This window comes from Crocodylus porosus, unplaced genomic scaffold, assembly GCF_001723895.1.
Source record: "Crocodylus porosus isolate Cpor-Errol unplaced genomic scaffold, CroPor_comp1, whole genome shotgun sequence".
Taxonomy (NCBI): Eukaryota; Metazoa; Chordata; order Crocodylia; family Crocodylidae; genus Crocodylus; species Crocodylus porosus.
In genome coordinates this window covers 20,014,174-20,030,185 of record NW_017728925.1, presented here as the reverse complement: position 1 = coordinate 20,030,185, position 16,012 = coordinate 20,014,174, and the positions used below count along the sequence as shown (strand labels likewise).

The following is a 16,012-nucleotide window of genomic DNA, read 5'->3' as shown; positions in this document are numbered from 1 at the left end:
GGCCCTCCAGCCAGTTGGCGACCCATTTGGCTGTGTGGGTGTCTACACCACAGCCCCCCAGTTTCTTAATGAGATGACCTCTTGGCATTCCTTCCAGCCCCATTTGTCTGTGATTCTAAGGCTAGAAACAGGGACAAAGCTTTTTATTTTGGAATCCTACAGCCTGTTGTTTTTGTGAAATATCCCAATTGACACTTTGTCCCAGGACAACAGCAGCTAATTCCAGTTAACTGCCATTCAAGTTGAGTGTGTAAACGACTGTCCCACACCTGTTTTGATACTTGTCAGAGCTTGGGAGAATCAGCCTCAGGATAAACCCAATGTGAGTTTTTAGCTCAGCGCAGATGGCAGGCTTTGGAAGGCATGCTGGGTTGAGGGAGTAACTTCCTGAAAACTGCAAAGTTTAATAAACCCCAGGTTACCTTAACCATAAGAGCATCTCTTATCAATGCTGCTCTTTCCTCTTCTTTGCTGCAGTTTGCTCATGTGATGTTATTTCCTACCCCATCGTGCCTTCATTATAAGACAGACACAGGTAAACCTTACTTTGTTTTAATGAAGGCTAGCAAAACTTGTTAATTTTACTCTACTTTCTAAGCAGGTCTTTCCAGTAGGGGCATTTCTTTTGCAAATACAGCTCTTGGGCTAATCCTCTTTTGGCTGATGAAGAGTGTTGGACATACACAGCCTGACCAAGGGCAGAACATCCTCCTGCCATCTCCATCCTGCTCTAGCAAAACCAGCGCGAGGGGTGAGGATAGACAGACACTACACAGAAGCTGAGCGTGCAACTGAGAAGCAGTTCAATCTACTGCACCGCCTGCCACAAAAGTACCGGTCTTGGCTCAAAAGCTTCTGTGCTTCTGCAGTGTGAGGGGCACCCTGAAGCCACAGACACACAGGAGCAGATAGTTCACCCCCGACATTGATCTTACCGATGGAAACGCCATTGGTGAAAACCGAGTTGAGCGTGTGGTTTCGGACAGGGCTGTGGGACTCCAGGACACTGTCGTCCAGCAGGTGGCGCGGTTTCTCTGTCGGGAACGTCGCGCTTTTACTTTCAACTACACTGAACTGACACATCATACTGGAAAATTGGAAGAGAAAAAGATGTGAATGCTCTTATGTAATCTGATAACATCCATTCACTCCTGCTTTTTCCCACTCAGACTTTGTCTCACCACACAACGACCATAAACGTCAATAAGCTCTTAAGTAGCAGGCAGTAAAATGGGAGTTCTCACATTTTCCTACCACGTGTTCATATGCTGCTACAAATACCTTGACAAAGGCTTGGATTTCAGTGGCCTATACGGTCAATAAAGGTACCTGTGCAGATGGGAATGCATGCCTTTGCTTTTGTTTGGTCAGGCTATTCACTGCCAGAAACTGTGTGATCTAGTGGTTACAGGCAGGTAAGGGCAGGAGACAAAGTGATCCTGAGCTAATCCATGGCTAAATGTTTCTCAGCTAACCTAAACTAATGCACAGGCACAGTGGGACCTGGGGACCTCCTCTTTCTTAATCCATCCACTTGTGGTGTATGTGGGAACCTTCACTGAAAAGCAGATGTTGTCACCGAGCTGCAATTTCCTGGGCAAACGGTAAAGAAAGAACATCTCTCACCCATACTCTTCAGCTAATATAGTGCAAAAGGCCACAACTTTCCTCAACATCAGACTGTGATGTTGCCAAACAGACTGAATTTCCTTGGATGGCTTAGCTGAAAATCTGTTATGCACATCAGACACCCACCCAAGCCAAAGTGGAAAGGGTAAGAATGGCACTGCTGAGCTCTGCCAGCTTCTTCTGGCATTAGCAGAAGGCATAGCACTCATCCAGCAACAAACCAGTGTCAAGACATCTTTGGGGAAAACCCTGGAGCACACAAGCAATGCCTCAATCCTCCTATGGCACTAGGAATGGGAAAGGGAGATAAGAAAGAAGCCATCTAAAATATCTACAAGCCATCAAGATCTTGGTTTGTTTGTTTGCTTGTTGGGGAAGGCTTGGGGGATTTTTTCCTCTCTAATGTAATGGATGGCCGGTGGCTGAGGCAGACTGGAGCACCCACTTGTTTCCCAGACTGTGGCTCTTCCGATGTCTTGGTACAGGAGGAGTTGGAAGACTGGCTGCCACAGAGGCATCAGGACAAGTTGGTCTTCTATTGAACCTCATGGTTGCTGACACCTCTAATGGACCTAAAAACAGAGATAAATTAATACTGAACTGATGCAAAGAACAGAAATTCCAGGACTGGCTTGTTTACTTTGGAGAAGGCTTGAAGACCTACCAGAGAGTCTCAGCAATAAGATAAGAGATGGTGAAGCAGCCACTGCTTAAACCTGGGAGTTGCAGACTTTGTAAGGCAGCTGCATTATGAAATAGCAGTTCTGACTCTGGGGTGCACCATCCATTTCCATTGAGGATCCATCCAATTAAAGCAAAATGGAAGTGGAAATCATTTCTCAAACAATCCTGTACATATTCTGAGTGACAAACTCCCACAAAATGTCTTGGCCCCTTCACAACAGCTGGATTTGCCGAAACATAAAACATACAGCCTTAAAGCAGTTTGTACTTCGGGTGCAAGCAGGAATGTCTAACAACATATGTTCTGAGTTTGGTTCACAGCCCTGTTCAACTGTAAACAGTTTGCTCATATTGACTCATAGCACAAGCATCTGAGGGAACGTGGGGACTTCTCATGTAGCTTACAGCCAGACAGATGTGTTACTTCTCAATTATCCGTAAGCTTTGGGGCTTGAGGAAGTCTTGCTGCTAATTATTTTCTCTCATATCCCAGATTTTATCTGGGTCCATGAAAGCCATAGTGACTTTGTCAAGCTGCTCTTGTCCCTGCTCCCAAGCCCTGTCTGCAAGCAGTCCTGGCTGGGCGGCAGGGAACACACAGCTTCTTCTCATGCCATTGGAGGTACATCAGTGGACTTGAGGCTGTTATTTGTTTCAAAGTAAACAGTTATACTTCACTCTTGAAATGTCCAATTGAACTTTAACACCAGTGACCAAGGCCAGTGAGAGCCCTGCTTGTCCCCAGATTCAGCACAGCTTGAGCAGCAACAGGACAAGCTTTCCCACTGGTTACCAGAGAGCTCTCCTTGGGGACACGAGAAGAGTTTAGCATCCACAGCCCTTTACTCCCTGCTCCTTCACCAGAACGGCCCCAAAGGGGTCAGTAGCAATGGAGGTTTAATGATGTGAAAAGCCATGACCAACTCCCTCCCCTCCTCTAAAAAGAAACACCCAAAGCTTCGTGCCTCAGTGGGTGGCTGCTGGTTTAGGGACACGACTGTGAGATGCACGAGCTGGGAGTAGTGGGAATAGTTAGCAGCCATCAGAATCCACATAGGGGATGGGTTTGGATAGAGGCTAGCACCAGGAACAGCCTTGCCTCTGCCTCAGCCCAGCCAGTAGCATACCTAGGGGTGGGCAAGAGGAGCACCAGCCCCGGGCACTGACTTAGGAGGGGCACCACAACTGTCCCACTGCTGTGGCACCTGCCCCCTGCAGCCACACAGCACTGCTCTTGCACGGCAGCTGGTGCAGAGACATGGCACTGCTGCAAGAGCAAGAGCAAGCGCTGGGGTGGGCAGGGGCAGCTGGCAGGCCTCAATACGACTCCCACCCCCTGCTCCTGCTCCTGCAACCCAGGCACGCGGCCCCTCCTGCTCCCAGAAGTGCTCCCCCATCCCTGCAGGGTTTGCCCAAGGTGCACACCCTGCCATGGAGCCCAAGGCAGAACCTGCCCCACAGCACCCGTCCTGCTCTGACCAGAGGACTCACTGCACAGACTGCATGTGAGCCAACAGACTCCCTCAAGAAAGCGCAGACCCCTGCTCCCAGGAGCGAGCTGCTGAACAGACTCAAGGCACTCTCATAAGCAGACCAGAACCCCTGCCTGCCCATTTCCAGGCTGCTGCCTAAAGTTATGCCAAACTGGGGCAGTTCCCCAGGTGCACTCCTGGAAAAAGGTTACAGATACCTATATTCCTCCATATCTTAGACTTGAAGATGCCACCACGAGCTCAGCTGTTGGTAGATCTAACTGCATTGGCTGCAACCTGTCAGCAACAGGGACCTGTCCCTACAGTGGCCAATGTCAACTGCAGGCCACGTTCGATACTGGGGTTTAATGACCAAACGAAGGAGCCTCTGGACAAGTGAGCACTGCAGAAGGAGAAATATGGAACACAACAGAGAGGAACCGAACGAACCTTTCAGACAGATCATCTAGACCACTGTCCAGTGGGTGAACACAAACGAGAGATCTGCGTTTATCTGATTTTGTTTTCTATCTTTTCTCGTACAATCCAAATGCTTTCTCTTTGCATTTGCTACTGCTACAACCTGTTTGCCACGTCCCTGAGAACTGAAGGAACTTAACACCCGGCTGGGTGAGTCACTCTGGCACATCGTGTGGCTTCAGACAAGGTCTTCTGTGTAAAGATCAAACAAATCCCAGAAAATGCATTTTTAATCATTTCTTCATCCAGAATTTCAACCATAACCACATGTGTAAGAAAGGTAGATGGAAACGAGCTTTCTGAGGTTCTGCAGTATTTCAACTAAAGGTTGATGGGTTTGGGCTCCAAGACAACCAAGAATGCCTGCTCTGCTCCTGAAGTGCCATGGTCCCATGTTCATCATGTGTCACAGTAGCTGAGGACAGATGGGAATAGATAAAGTAGTACATGACAGCAGGGCCCGTGCCCTGGGCGGGTCAGCATGCTCAAAACTCTTTGAACAGATACTTGGCTGACAGGCAAGGGCTAGTAGGCTGCTAACACTCACGTATGTTTTGCTACGGCCTTTCACATGAAGGCTCTGTCAGGCTTTCCTGAAGTCAAAGCTGAAGCCAACAAGATTGTCCCAAAGGAGGCTCTGCATTCCTTAAAACTTTCTGATTTGAAAATTTCCCTCCACCCTCTTGTGGATGGCTTCACAAGAGAGCTGTGCACACATGCACACACAGATTTGCAGTGCTTTCCACCAGATGTTTCCAAATTATTGGCAAATAAGAACATGCCTGAAAATTCTGAACTTTCCCACCTCTCCAATAGCCCTAGTCCCTGGGCTGGGCCCCAGCACAGAGACTCGAAGCCCTAGAGAAGAAGCCCTAACTTTTCTGAAGTTACAAGGACATTCAACTGAAGTGGGGTGGAGAAAAATGTCTCAGCATAATTTCTAAGCTTAACAGAGCTTCTCTCAGGTCACTATCATGGCCTGTGAGGCACCAAAATCCCTACTGGTGTGTCCCTGTGCTGCACTGCAGGTTTGGTGACGGGCTTTTTCTTTCAGTTTTTCTGGTGTCGCCTGCAGTCTCATTCAACCTTTTCTTCAGTACCAGTAATTGGGTAGCACACTGAGAAAATCTGATGCCTGTCATCTGATTATATTAAATACTTACAAGTGTGTGAGCACAAAGACCACAGAGTGCTACTGAATAAACCATAACACATGGCTGAAACTAGAATTAGGGACCTCAGTACAAAGTCCCCAAATGTTACTGGAGTACTAAACCAGAACTTCAGTACAGATATACTGGTATAATTGTTATTCTTTGCATTTATGGAAACTCATACACGTGGGGAAGAACAGAATTCAATGCCCACAAACATGATACGGCAATGCACGTAGACAAGTGAATATTTCTGTAACAAAAAATGGGTATGTCTTTTTTAGGTAAACCTTCTCTTTCTGTATACTACCGGCTGCCTGCTGCTTTCAACCAGGACACACTGAAAGCACACCGTCTCATGCAGCAGATCAGGCAGCAGACTGACTGGCTAAACAGCAGCTCTACGGAAAAGGACCTGGGGTTACAGGACAATAAGCTGAATACGAGCCAACCGTGTGCCCTTGTTGACAAGAAGGCTAATGGCATCTGGGCTGCCTTAGTAGGAGCACTGCCAGCAGGTCAAGGGAAGTGTTTCTTCCCCTCCAGTCAGCACTGGGGAGGCCACATCTGGAGCACTGTATCCAGCTGTGGGCCCCCCACTACATAAAGGATGTGGACAAGTTGGAGAGAGTCCAGCAGAGTGCAACAAAAATGGCTGCGGGGCTGGGGGACATGGCTGGTGAGGAGAGGCTGAGGGAACTGGGCTGACTGAGTCTGGAGAAGAGAAGCCTGAGGGGGATTGAATAGCAGCCTTCACCTCCCTGCAGGGAGGCTGCAAAGAGGACGGAGCTGGACCATTTTCAGTGGGGGCAGATGACAGAACAAGGAGCAATGGGCTCAAGTTGCAGCAAGGGAAGTTGAGGTTGGATATTGGGAAAAACTCTCTCATGAGGAGGGTGGTGCAGCACTGGAACAGGCTCCCCAGAGAGGTGGTGCACTCTCAACCTGGGTAGACAAAGCCCTGGCTGGGATGATATCGCTGGGACTGGTCCTAATTTGAGCAGGGGGTCAGACTAGGTGTGACCTCCTGAGCTGCCTTCCAGCCTTAACTTTCTAAGATTCTACGAAAGAACAAGAACGTGAACAATCAACATTGAAAGATGCTTTGAAATAATGGTGCTTTTCCCCTGCAAGGGCCCGGACAAGGACTGAGCTACTTATTGTAACTATAACCAACTGATTAACTCTTATAGCTACCCCACTATTATTATGATAATGGGAGGTACCTACAGAATATTTGGAAAAAAACAAAATGGTCCAGCAAATCTGCCCCTCAACATATATTAAAGTACAAAGTGACAACACAGTAGTTTATTGCCATAGGATTTTCACAAAAACTTAGATGATACATTTCCCTTTCAACCTGAGGAGCTAGCTATGTTTTATTTTCTGAGCATGAACAGATTTAGCTGCAGCCACAGTACAGCCATTCAACTGAGCTCAACATTTATGGCAAGTTTTCTAAGATCTCTGGAAATCATGACAGCTGAGGATGATGGCAAGTGATGGGGATTAGGAAATGAGTATGAAGCTCTTCACTTTAAGGCAGCAGTTTTAATTTGGCCACCTGGTTCATAGCAAGTGACCAGTGTTGCTGTTTGATTGGTCTTGTGCAATGAGATGATGGTCTAATGCCCGTTCCCCCAAATATGTCCACATCATGGTTGGTGTCTCTAAGGGCACCATTAGTAGAGGGGGTCTTGAATGCACAGGAAACAACTTACTCTAGAAATAGGACAGGGAGGGGTGGGGAAGTCTAGGCAGCTGAATGAGCTGTAAAGGTATGAACAGACATCTCATCTGACTTGGGACCGATTGGCCTGAGGTTTGACTCCAATCAAAATAGAAGTGACAAAGTCATTTTATGCAGTGCCCTTCAAAGCTGCATTGCTGCTGCTCTTTTGCCAGTGGGAGCGTATGGTCTAACAGACTTGTTCCTGGAATGAAGTGGAATAACTATACAGACGTACAACAGGATGTCCTGGGAAAAAGTACTAACATATCCCATCTGGCATACTTCAGAGGGACTTGAAGTGGGCAGGGGATGTGTACGTCTGTATGCTCTGGGGACATAGCTTCCTCTAGGGACAAATGCAACGTCTGTTTATTGTCTAAATGTCCTGTGAACAAGCAGAGTTTTGTCACCAGCACCTTTTACCACCACTAGGCTAAATCAAGCATAAAAGAAAGTTGTGCCCATCTCACCAGCAAATTCGTCCAGGAACCACATGGGAGAGGCATTCCTTCTCTTCTCCTTACCGTAGGATTTGGATTGACAATTTAGAACCTTTTTGAGTAGACAGAGGTGGTTGAGTAGGCTCAAAAACAAAACAAAACTAGAAAATATTACTTTTCTGTGTTGACTGTAGCTAATAAGGCTCATGGTATCAACCCACTGAGTACACATGTTCACACTGCCACGTTGCTGATACTTTATACGGTGGCTAGAACGGCAACACTTGAAAATCAAATGCACATTGACTTGTCTCCTCATATTCCATCTGTATAGAGGAACATACAAAAAGATATACTTTCAAAAATAGCCCATAACAAGCCTGTTTTGAATTTCTTCAGTAATTCAGAATGTATATATTAAATGTAATTGAAGCTATGAAGCCAGGAAAAGTTAAATTAACTCTCCTAACAGCATCGATTCCCTGTTTCGTGTGGTCTTTTATTTAGAAGGAATGTTTTCAGGAAAGTTTTCTGCTAACACTACTGATCTCTATTCAAATGCAATTATTGACAAAAATAATACGAAGATGATTATCTGAAAGTATCCAATGACAGTAACACTGCAGGGCCAGATTCCCCACCTGGTAACACATGACACCTATAGTGAAGATGCTTGTAAACAATAACCAAACTCATAAGGATGCAATTCCTCTACTTCTTTATGAAACCAGAGGCACCAAAACTAATGGAAGCTTTTGAGAATACTGACCCTAGATTTTAGAAATGGATAATGAGTTAAAATTTACACGTTTATTTGTGCCTCTACTAGCAAGAGTGAAAGCCAGAAACTTGCCTATGTTGCATGGCCGCTAGCACTGATAAAAATAGCAAAGTATATTCAGTAGCAATATGACTGGTATACCCTGTTGAATGTAAACTTTTTAACAGAACTGGAAACATGCAGAAGTCTAGGACATATCCAAAACACAAATTAAAGAATAAAATGCATCAACTCTAAACTGAAGCGAAATGCAACCTACAATGATACCTTAAGAAAGAAAAACTCCCAAGAAACTAGATAATCATGTTAGAAATCAGAAGTTAAGAGTCTGCTCCATCTGATAAGAGTGTATCTGTATCTGTTATTTTTTAGCTGGGACATGATGGCAGCTCAGGGGCTAATTGGCCCCAAAAGAACAGTGCTTCTCAACCGTTTCAGACTCGCAGTACCTCTTGCTAGACTCAAGGCACCTCAGAATATGCCAGCTCTTAGCTTTCACTTGTTTTTTTGACTATGAAAAATAATAGAGCACTGCTGCTGAAAGAAGTCAGAACGATCACAACTGGGCAGAATCACGTGTAGGTGTTTGCACATGTAAGAGCGATTTGGAACACAATTATCTGGGACACCTTAGAGGACTCTGACGTGTGCATAGATAATGTCCCAGCAAGGTAAGGAAACTGAGGCAGGGAAATGCATACATTGTATAGAGTTTCATTTTTTTTTGTCTGGATCTACGCACCTCATTACCCTTGATGACAGGTAGACAAGGCAGGAGCTCTGACAAAGGATGTGCTTAGGCCGCAGGGAACTCTGGGAAGTCAGCACTGGCCTCGGGGGGGGACCATGCAACAGCCTAGTCTGACCCAGGGAGACCGCAAGAAGACACAGCGCTAGGATGCTGGGACCCCAGAACAGCAGCTTGATGCGTGCTCCGTATCTGCCAGGGTGGTGTGTAGCACTGCTTCTCACAAAATTCCTGCCCGTAAATTTTGGTTGAGACCAAGTGATTTTTCCCCCTTGTTCCCCTTACATGAAGTCATCTGCTACTGAAAAGTTTCCTCTTTATTCTCCTTGGCTCCCATCCTAGTGCATACTGTTACCATGATTGCTATTCCATCATTACGCCTTTCAGGGGGACAAAGCACTTTTAGCAGGATTTTCCAGTTACCTGGCAAGGAGGAAGGCAAGTTTGGTTTTCATTAGCATCATTGTCAAGACTATGCTGACATGTACAAGAAAATAAAGTATAAAAATATTAAAACATTATTAAAAAAACTGTTTACATTGGGGAGCTTGAGACAAACTCAGTAAAATGCAATAAGTGCTGTTTAAAGGACTGTGGCAAGAACATTTGGAAAAGTTTACACGTATCTTCAGTATCCCAAAGGATCACATTGGTTTTTCCTTTGCATAATTTTTCCATGAATAATCTTTCAAATGTTATAAACGAATGTTACTTTTCAACCCTTTATTAGAACATATGAATACTGAAGGTCTCTAACTTAAACAAGGAGCTCTAGTCCATTATTTTTCTTCCCTAAAATTCACAAATAATCCAGAAAAAGACTGAAAGGTGAGCTATAAGCCCTACACTGAAATAACAGGAACAGTGACGAAGTTTTTAAGAAAAGAAGGAAACTCTCAACTGCCATTTTCAGCATATGTTTAAGAAATAACATTGATATGTACCAACTCTGTTTGCTAAAACTTAGTGTTGACGTTCAAAACTACACAGGTCTAGGCAAAATTTGGCAGTGAATATTGACTCTTCAGTTGCAACTACAGCAAAAGCCAATGGACTACAGGCAAAACTTTCCAATATGGATCAAGGAATAGCTACAAAGCAGACTACAAGTAATAAATATATTAAAATGGAAAAATGTCAAAGATGGCACAAAAAGGTTAGTTGCCAAGGGTAAGTTATCAAAAACAAAACAAAAGAAGATTGCCATCCCTCCCAAAAGTTTTTCTTATTCCAAGATTTTTTAAATCCTGCTAAAGCATATGACAACCAAAGGGCCAGTAAGTTATGCCTATTCTTTTGTACAGACCAAACCAAGATGAAAACAAATATTCACAATAAACTGTAGATTAAAAAGGCATATTTTGTTAGCCTCTTCTGAACTGCCTGCTTCATCCTAGAGGTAGCATGTAAGAGATCCGTGACAGAGGATGGGTGAAGAAAAATTCTGTTGACATCTGAGTCAGATGGCGGTGATGGTTTTTTTTTAAAAGTTATGTGATGTCCTCATTATACAGGGAACAAAGAAGGAATTATTGTTCTTTTCCCCATGAGATCTCTCTTATTCCAATCAATGGAAATCCGGTATAGGACAAAAAACAGTAGGAACAAATCAAATGCCATGAATCATTTGGAAATTTTCCTTACTATTTGTTTTTCCTCTAGGGATAGCAACTGCTATACACAGGATCTGAGCCTAGTCTCTTACTTCAACTTAAGAGTGTGGCAAATACTACAGGATGCAGGTGATGATGCAATTAATAGATCAGTTTGCTATAATACTTCCATTTTTGACATCCTAAACTTCAATGGTTCCTCAGCTTTTTAAATTTTTTTCATCTGAAGCAGAATAGGCTTGAACTCTCTCTTTCCAGCATCACAATGCAAATAGTTTAGTTTCCCAGTGCAGTTCTGCTCTTTCTTGTCTGACCCCTTTTCTCACAGGCAGTCTAGTGGATCCAATTTTATCTCATGCGTCCTGCTTCTAATCTATTCTAATCTATTGTTATTGGGTTTTTTGGTTCCCTAAACAGTTGCTTTTAGCCTCCCTGATTTCCAGACAGATTTTACCTGCTACAGTTAGTTCTGTTTGGTTGGCCCTTTTTTGTTTCTAAGTGATCCTTCTGCTTATCTATAGCCTTGGGTAGATGTTCAAGCAAAATGCATGGGTTAGCTTTCTGAAATAATCAGAAGGTCACTTCAAGAAAGTCTGGTAATGTTCTTATTCTTTCCAAAAGAAGATAAGTTATGAGTAGTGTAGAGAAAGTATTTCCTTTCCCAAAGTCAATTGCCTTCATGTTTTTGCTCTCAAAAGAAAATTGATTTATTTTATTCAAGCAAAAAAAAAAAAAAAAAGGAAAAAGAGAAAACCTATAAAAGAAAAAACTTGAGGTACATGCTGTTCTTTTGCTTCACTTTCGCCTTCAATTCCTTTCAAATATGTGGCATTTAGGACAACTTCCAGATTCCATAATTTAGAATCTCTTTTATGTTCATGACTCCAGAATATATTTCCCTCCACATATGTTTATTAAATTATAAGACAGTCTATTTAGGAATTTCTCCACCGTCCTTTTACCTCTTGCACGTATCGCATCAATTCGTACTAAGACTATTTTGCACTAAGTTATTAAAAACAACCTTTGCCAAGAACTTTTGGAATGGAGGCACACTAATTTCTAGCATGGTCCTCCTTCCATAGACTCTTTGCATTATTTATACTCATACTAGTTAAACTCGGAAATTTAAAGAATTATCTCTAAGAACTGTAGATTTTTGTTTACTGCTGACATTAAAAATGAGCCAATCTTTTCTAATGCACTTAACTAAGATAAAAAGCAGTCCCTCAGAAGGAAATGTAAAGTAATTAAGCCCCCCTTCCTCGCCCCCCCAAGATTCCAGGAAAAATGCGTTTTTTTTCATGTATTAAAGTAAATGTCACAGTCTTGCACTGTCCCTTACTGATCTCAGGACAAATCCAGCACAGGCAGGGGCAACCCCGTTCACGCCATGGAGAACACGTCTCCTCTCCCAGTGTAATGCGGAAATCAGGCCTGGCTTCCCTGCTGAAATGGCCTGACTGAACCCGCTGGTGCTTACATGAGAAACGTCAAACAAAATAGAAAACGGACCTCTGGGGTGTCTTCCAGACAGCATTCAACCTACCGGCCTGCACGAGGAGGACCGTTTGCACAAGGACATGGTGGCACTGACCGGCTGGAAGGGCATGTGTTCAGCCTTGCAGAGTTCCCACTGAGGCCTGCCTTGCTGCTGCTCCTGTGAGCTGGACCAAGGATCGATCAAGCGCACCCACATGCACTGCAGACACCCTGGGAAATGTTCCCCTCAACTCACAGGCGTGGTATTTCCACCCTTCGATTTCACTTCCAACAATGAATCCATCTTTGTCCAGGCCTCTCTTCTCAACATGGGGAGCTATTTTAATGTAAAGAAAGGGTATCTGCAGTCACTAGGAGAGAAGACATGGGTGACTGGTGCCTCCTGAGACCGGGGTGCAGTTTGTGGGCGGCAGCGTTGGTGGCAGGGTGGCGAGCGGCAGAAGCCAGAGGAGGTGCCAGCAGCTGCTAATCTCGGGGGGGAGGGGCTGTGCCCCCCATGCTCCCCGTACTATGAGAGTAAGGGGAGCATATGAGAGCAGAGACGGCAGGAAGCTGCTAATTCGGAGTTCAAAGCCAGCATTAGCCAAACTTGCATAAACTTCCTAAAAAAAATTCTTCCAGGTGGTCACTATGACTCAAACAAACATGGGATGGCAATCAGATCTTTTGCTCCCGTGCCGTGACAAATTCATAAAGTTCCCACACTGCATGTTGGATGAACTAGCAAGTGAAAATGAGACTGGCTTATGAGGAGGAGCAAATTCCACGCAGCAAAATGGTTAAAAATCAGAGGGGCCCGGAGACGACTTTGGACATGCCTGCCTCTGCAGAATCCATTTGGCAACTCTGCTTGGGGAAGCTTGGGCCCCATCAAGAGAGATGTCAAAAACAAGCAAGTTCTCTGTATCAGATGCATGGACTGATAAAAACACCCTAAGGCCCATGCATTTATTGATCACGTTCAAAACCAGCCAAATGGGTGCTGAAGATCTGTAGGGAACAGAGAGCTGTGCAGGAGGTTCATGAAATCATGTTCCAACCAAGGACAAAGGCTTCTGGCCAGGTTGTAACATTTGGGAAAGAAAAGGGAGGTGGTGAAAGGTCATCACAGAAGCTGAACCAGTGCCACCTTAACGGCAGCATGAAGAGAGCAGACAGCGGGCCTGGGAGGCAGCCACAGCCCTGCAGGGGATCAGACAATTCTCCTTCCTACACAGTCATTGGCTGCTAATGCTCAGCCCAAACTATTTATTAGTTACCGAGGCAACCACTAAAACAAATGCAAAGCTAAATGTCAGGCAAAGTGTTTACATGGAAAATACTGCTTTCCTTTGAGTCTGAGGGCTGGGAGTGCCCTGCAGACTGCGTCACCGGGCAGCACAGCTCAGGGCGCAGGCTGTCTGTACAACCCCAGGTGCACGCAGCAAAGCAGGAACCCAGCAAACTCCCGCACAGGTCTGTGCTCACGCCCTGGGCTGGGCCATGCCGAGTGCTGCCACCCAGCTCGGTATCCACCCCTAGCTGAGACAGGGCAGGTCTGCTGGCCTAAAAGCACGCACTACTGTGGAGCAGCCCTGCAGCAGAATCGCTGTGCCAGCCTCTGCAGCCTCTCTGCGTGAGCCTCCTGTGCCAGGCCAGCCTGGTACTGCCCAGGTCTGGGGATGGTGCAAGCACAGGCCTGCCATGCCCAGCCCCTGCCTGCCAGCCTTCAGAGCAGATGTAAGATGCTGCACTTGGGAGCTCATTCCAGGGGTCTCAGATAACTAGGAACTGTAATGTGCCTGCTACACATCAAGCCAAATACCTTGTTTGGACCTGGGGAAGAAGACTGCATCTTCCCAAGCAGTCTGCCAGCTGGCTGCACCTTTGATGCTGGGCATCACTTAGCCAGCACAGATGTTCACAGCTAGGGCATTTGCCATACTGGAGAAGGTGAAAGTTTAGCATTTTCTAAACTATCCAGCTCGCTCTCTTTTATAAACCATGCCTTCCCGATTTTCAGGCAGAACTAATGGACTTAAGATGATCCCAAGGAAGTTGTATGAATCATAGGACTTCCTGAAACACATATAATTAAACTGCTGGGAAAACACCAGGATCTGAAGCTACTTGCAACAGACAAGCCTCCTTATAGCATTCTGAAGGCATGTCGTTTCCCTGTAAAACCACTGTTAACAAGTATAAATACATTTAGTAATGAAACAGGACTATCACTGCCAACAATGCAAAAACTGCCCTGTTGTAAGAGCTCACTTCAACCAGACATCTGCCCCTTGTGTTCCCAATTACTGGAAAGCTGGTTGGCTATAGCTATGGAAAGTGGACAGCTGGTTTTCTCCAATATTACACACACAGGAATCCTGGAGAATGGATCTGTTTTTACTGAGCCTCACACAACACGATGATATTCCACTAAGAGCAAAAACACACTCCTCCTTGAAATGACCCCTAGTTTTCTTTTAGGGGCAGGGAAAAAGTAGAAAGAGTGTGCAGGAAGTGGAGCGACAGCACCTTGCTACCATGTTCAAGCCAGGAATCTAAGACCAAGGACATGGAAAAGCACTATCCCTGGGTATTTTTTTTAGAGTTTTTAATCAATCATTATGACAACATGAGACTTTGGCAAGTTTGGCAAATAGGTGGTTCATAAACCCACTCAGAGTTTAGCACTGAAGTGCCTCAGCCATGAAACATCTAGTATCTGCTGCAAGAAGTTAAAGGCCTTGAAACCACATTATGGTCAGTGGGAACATGGTGCCTTCAACTACATGTGGACTCGCTCTCATCATTAAAAAGTACTGGCTGTAAAGCTTTACACTTTACATGGTTCACTGGGATTCAAAAGAAAGGAGAATCTGACTTGACATACAATTCCTGGAGACCATTGAAAACTATTATTATTCAGGCCAAAATACCTTAGAATGCAGAACTGGCAACACAGTTAGGGATGGTGCTGTCTTTAATCATACAAGATGAACATCCCAGTGAGTGATATTAATGTGTCTTATTTTGAACCTGTGCACGGGGAAAAAAAGAGAGCAACTCAGCTGTGCCTTTGTTAGTATTTTGAAATAAGAGTTCTCATTCATCTACACAACTGTACACATGATTAAACTTTAAAAAACCCACAGCTTTTAAAACTGGTAAGACAGTTTATTAGAGGGGAATATCTGATGCTGCTGTGGCCACTTGGGGCACAGGAAGGAAATCAGATTAGAATAGAGATACTTTAGAGCAGTGGCTGGCTACTGCATATAAGTGACCCTTTTTCTCCAGTTTTCCTCCGTGAAATTGAACTGTCTGTGTGACTGCGTCTTTGCCCTCTACAAGAAAGACAGTTAAAGTTTGATCACCTTCGCATCTAACAGCTGGAGGCTGGGAAGAGAGAGCAAAGACATCAGTAATGCAACACACGATCCATACAGAGTCTCCTTTAGCAGAAGTAGTGAGGACTTATAATTCTCAAGGCAACTACTCCCCATGCAATATGCTGGCAGTCCACTCATGAATGTGGACTGTGTGGGGGAAGCCACTGGTGTTAGACTTTCCTTGCAGCAGCTGCTACTCCCTCCCTGAACATCCTCCTAAATTTCATAGTTTCATAGTCTGTAGGGTCGGAAGGGACCTGAGCAAATCATCTAGTCCGACCCCCGCCATGGCAGGAAAGAGTACTGGGGTCAAATGACCCCAGCTAGATGTTCATCTAACCTCCTCTTAAACACCCCCAGGGCAGGAGCCTGCACCACTTCTCTTGGAAGCTGGTTCCAGACCCT

At 45.0% G+C, this 16,012-nt stretch overlaps 1 protein-coding gene across 2 annotated transcripts in view; it reads right to left on the bottom strand.

The window, feature by feature from the left end:
* The window catches only part of RALGPS1 (Ral GEF with PH domain and SH3 binding motif 1), a 210,599-nt gene that overhangs the window by 14,386 nt on the left and 180,201 nt on the right, over positions 1-16,012 (bottom strand). For both annotated transcript variants that reach the window (XM_019541064.1, XM_019541066.1), the window contains 2 exons: positions 2,075-2,201; positions 936-1,087 (listed from right to left, as the gene is read on the bottom strand). In XM_019541064.1, coding sequence (XP_019396609.1) covers positions 936-1,087; positions 2,075-2,201 — 279 coding nt within the window. The remainder of the gene's footprint in view (positions 1-935; positions 1,088-2,074; positions 2,202-16,012) is intronic.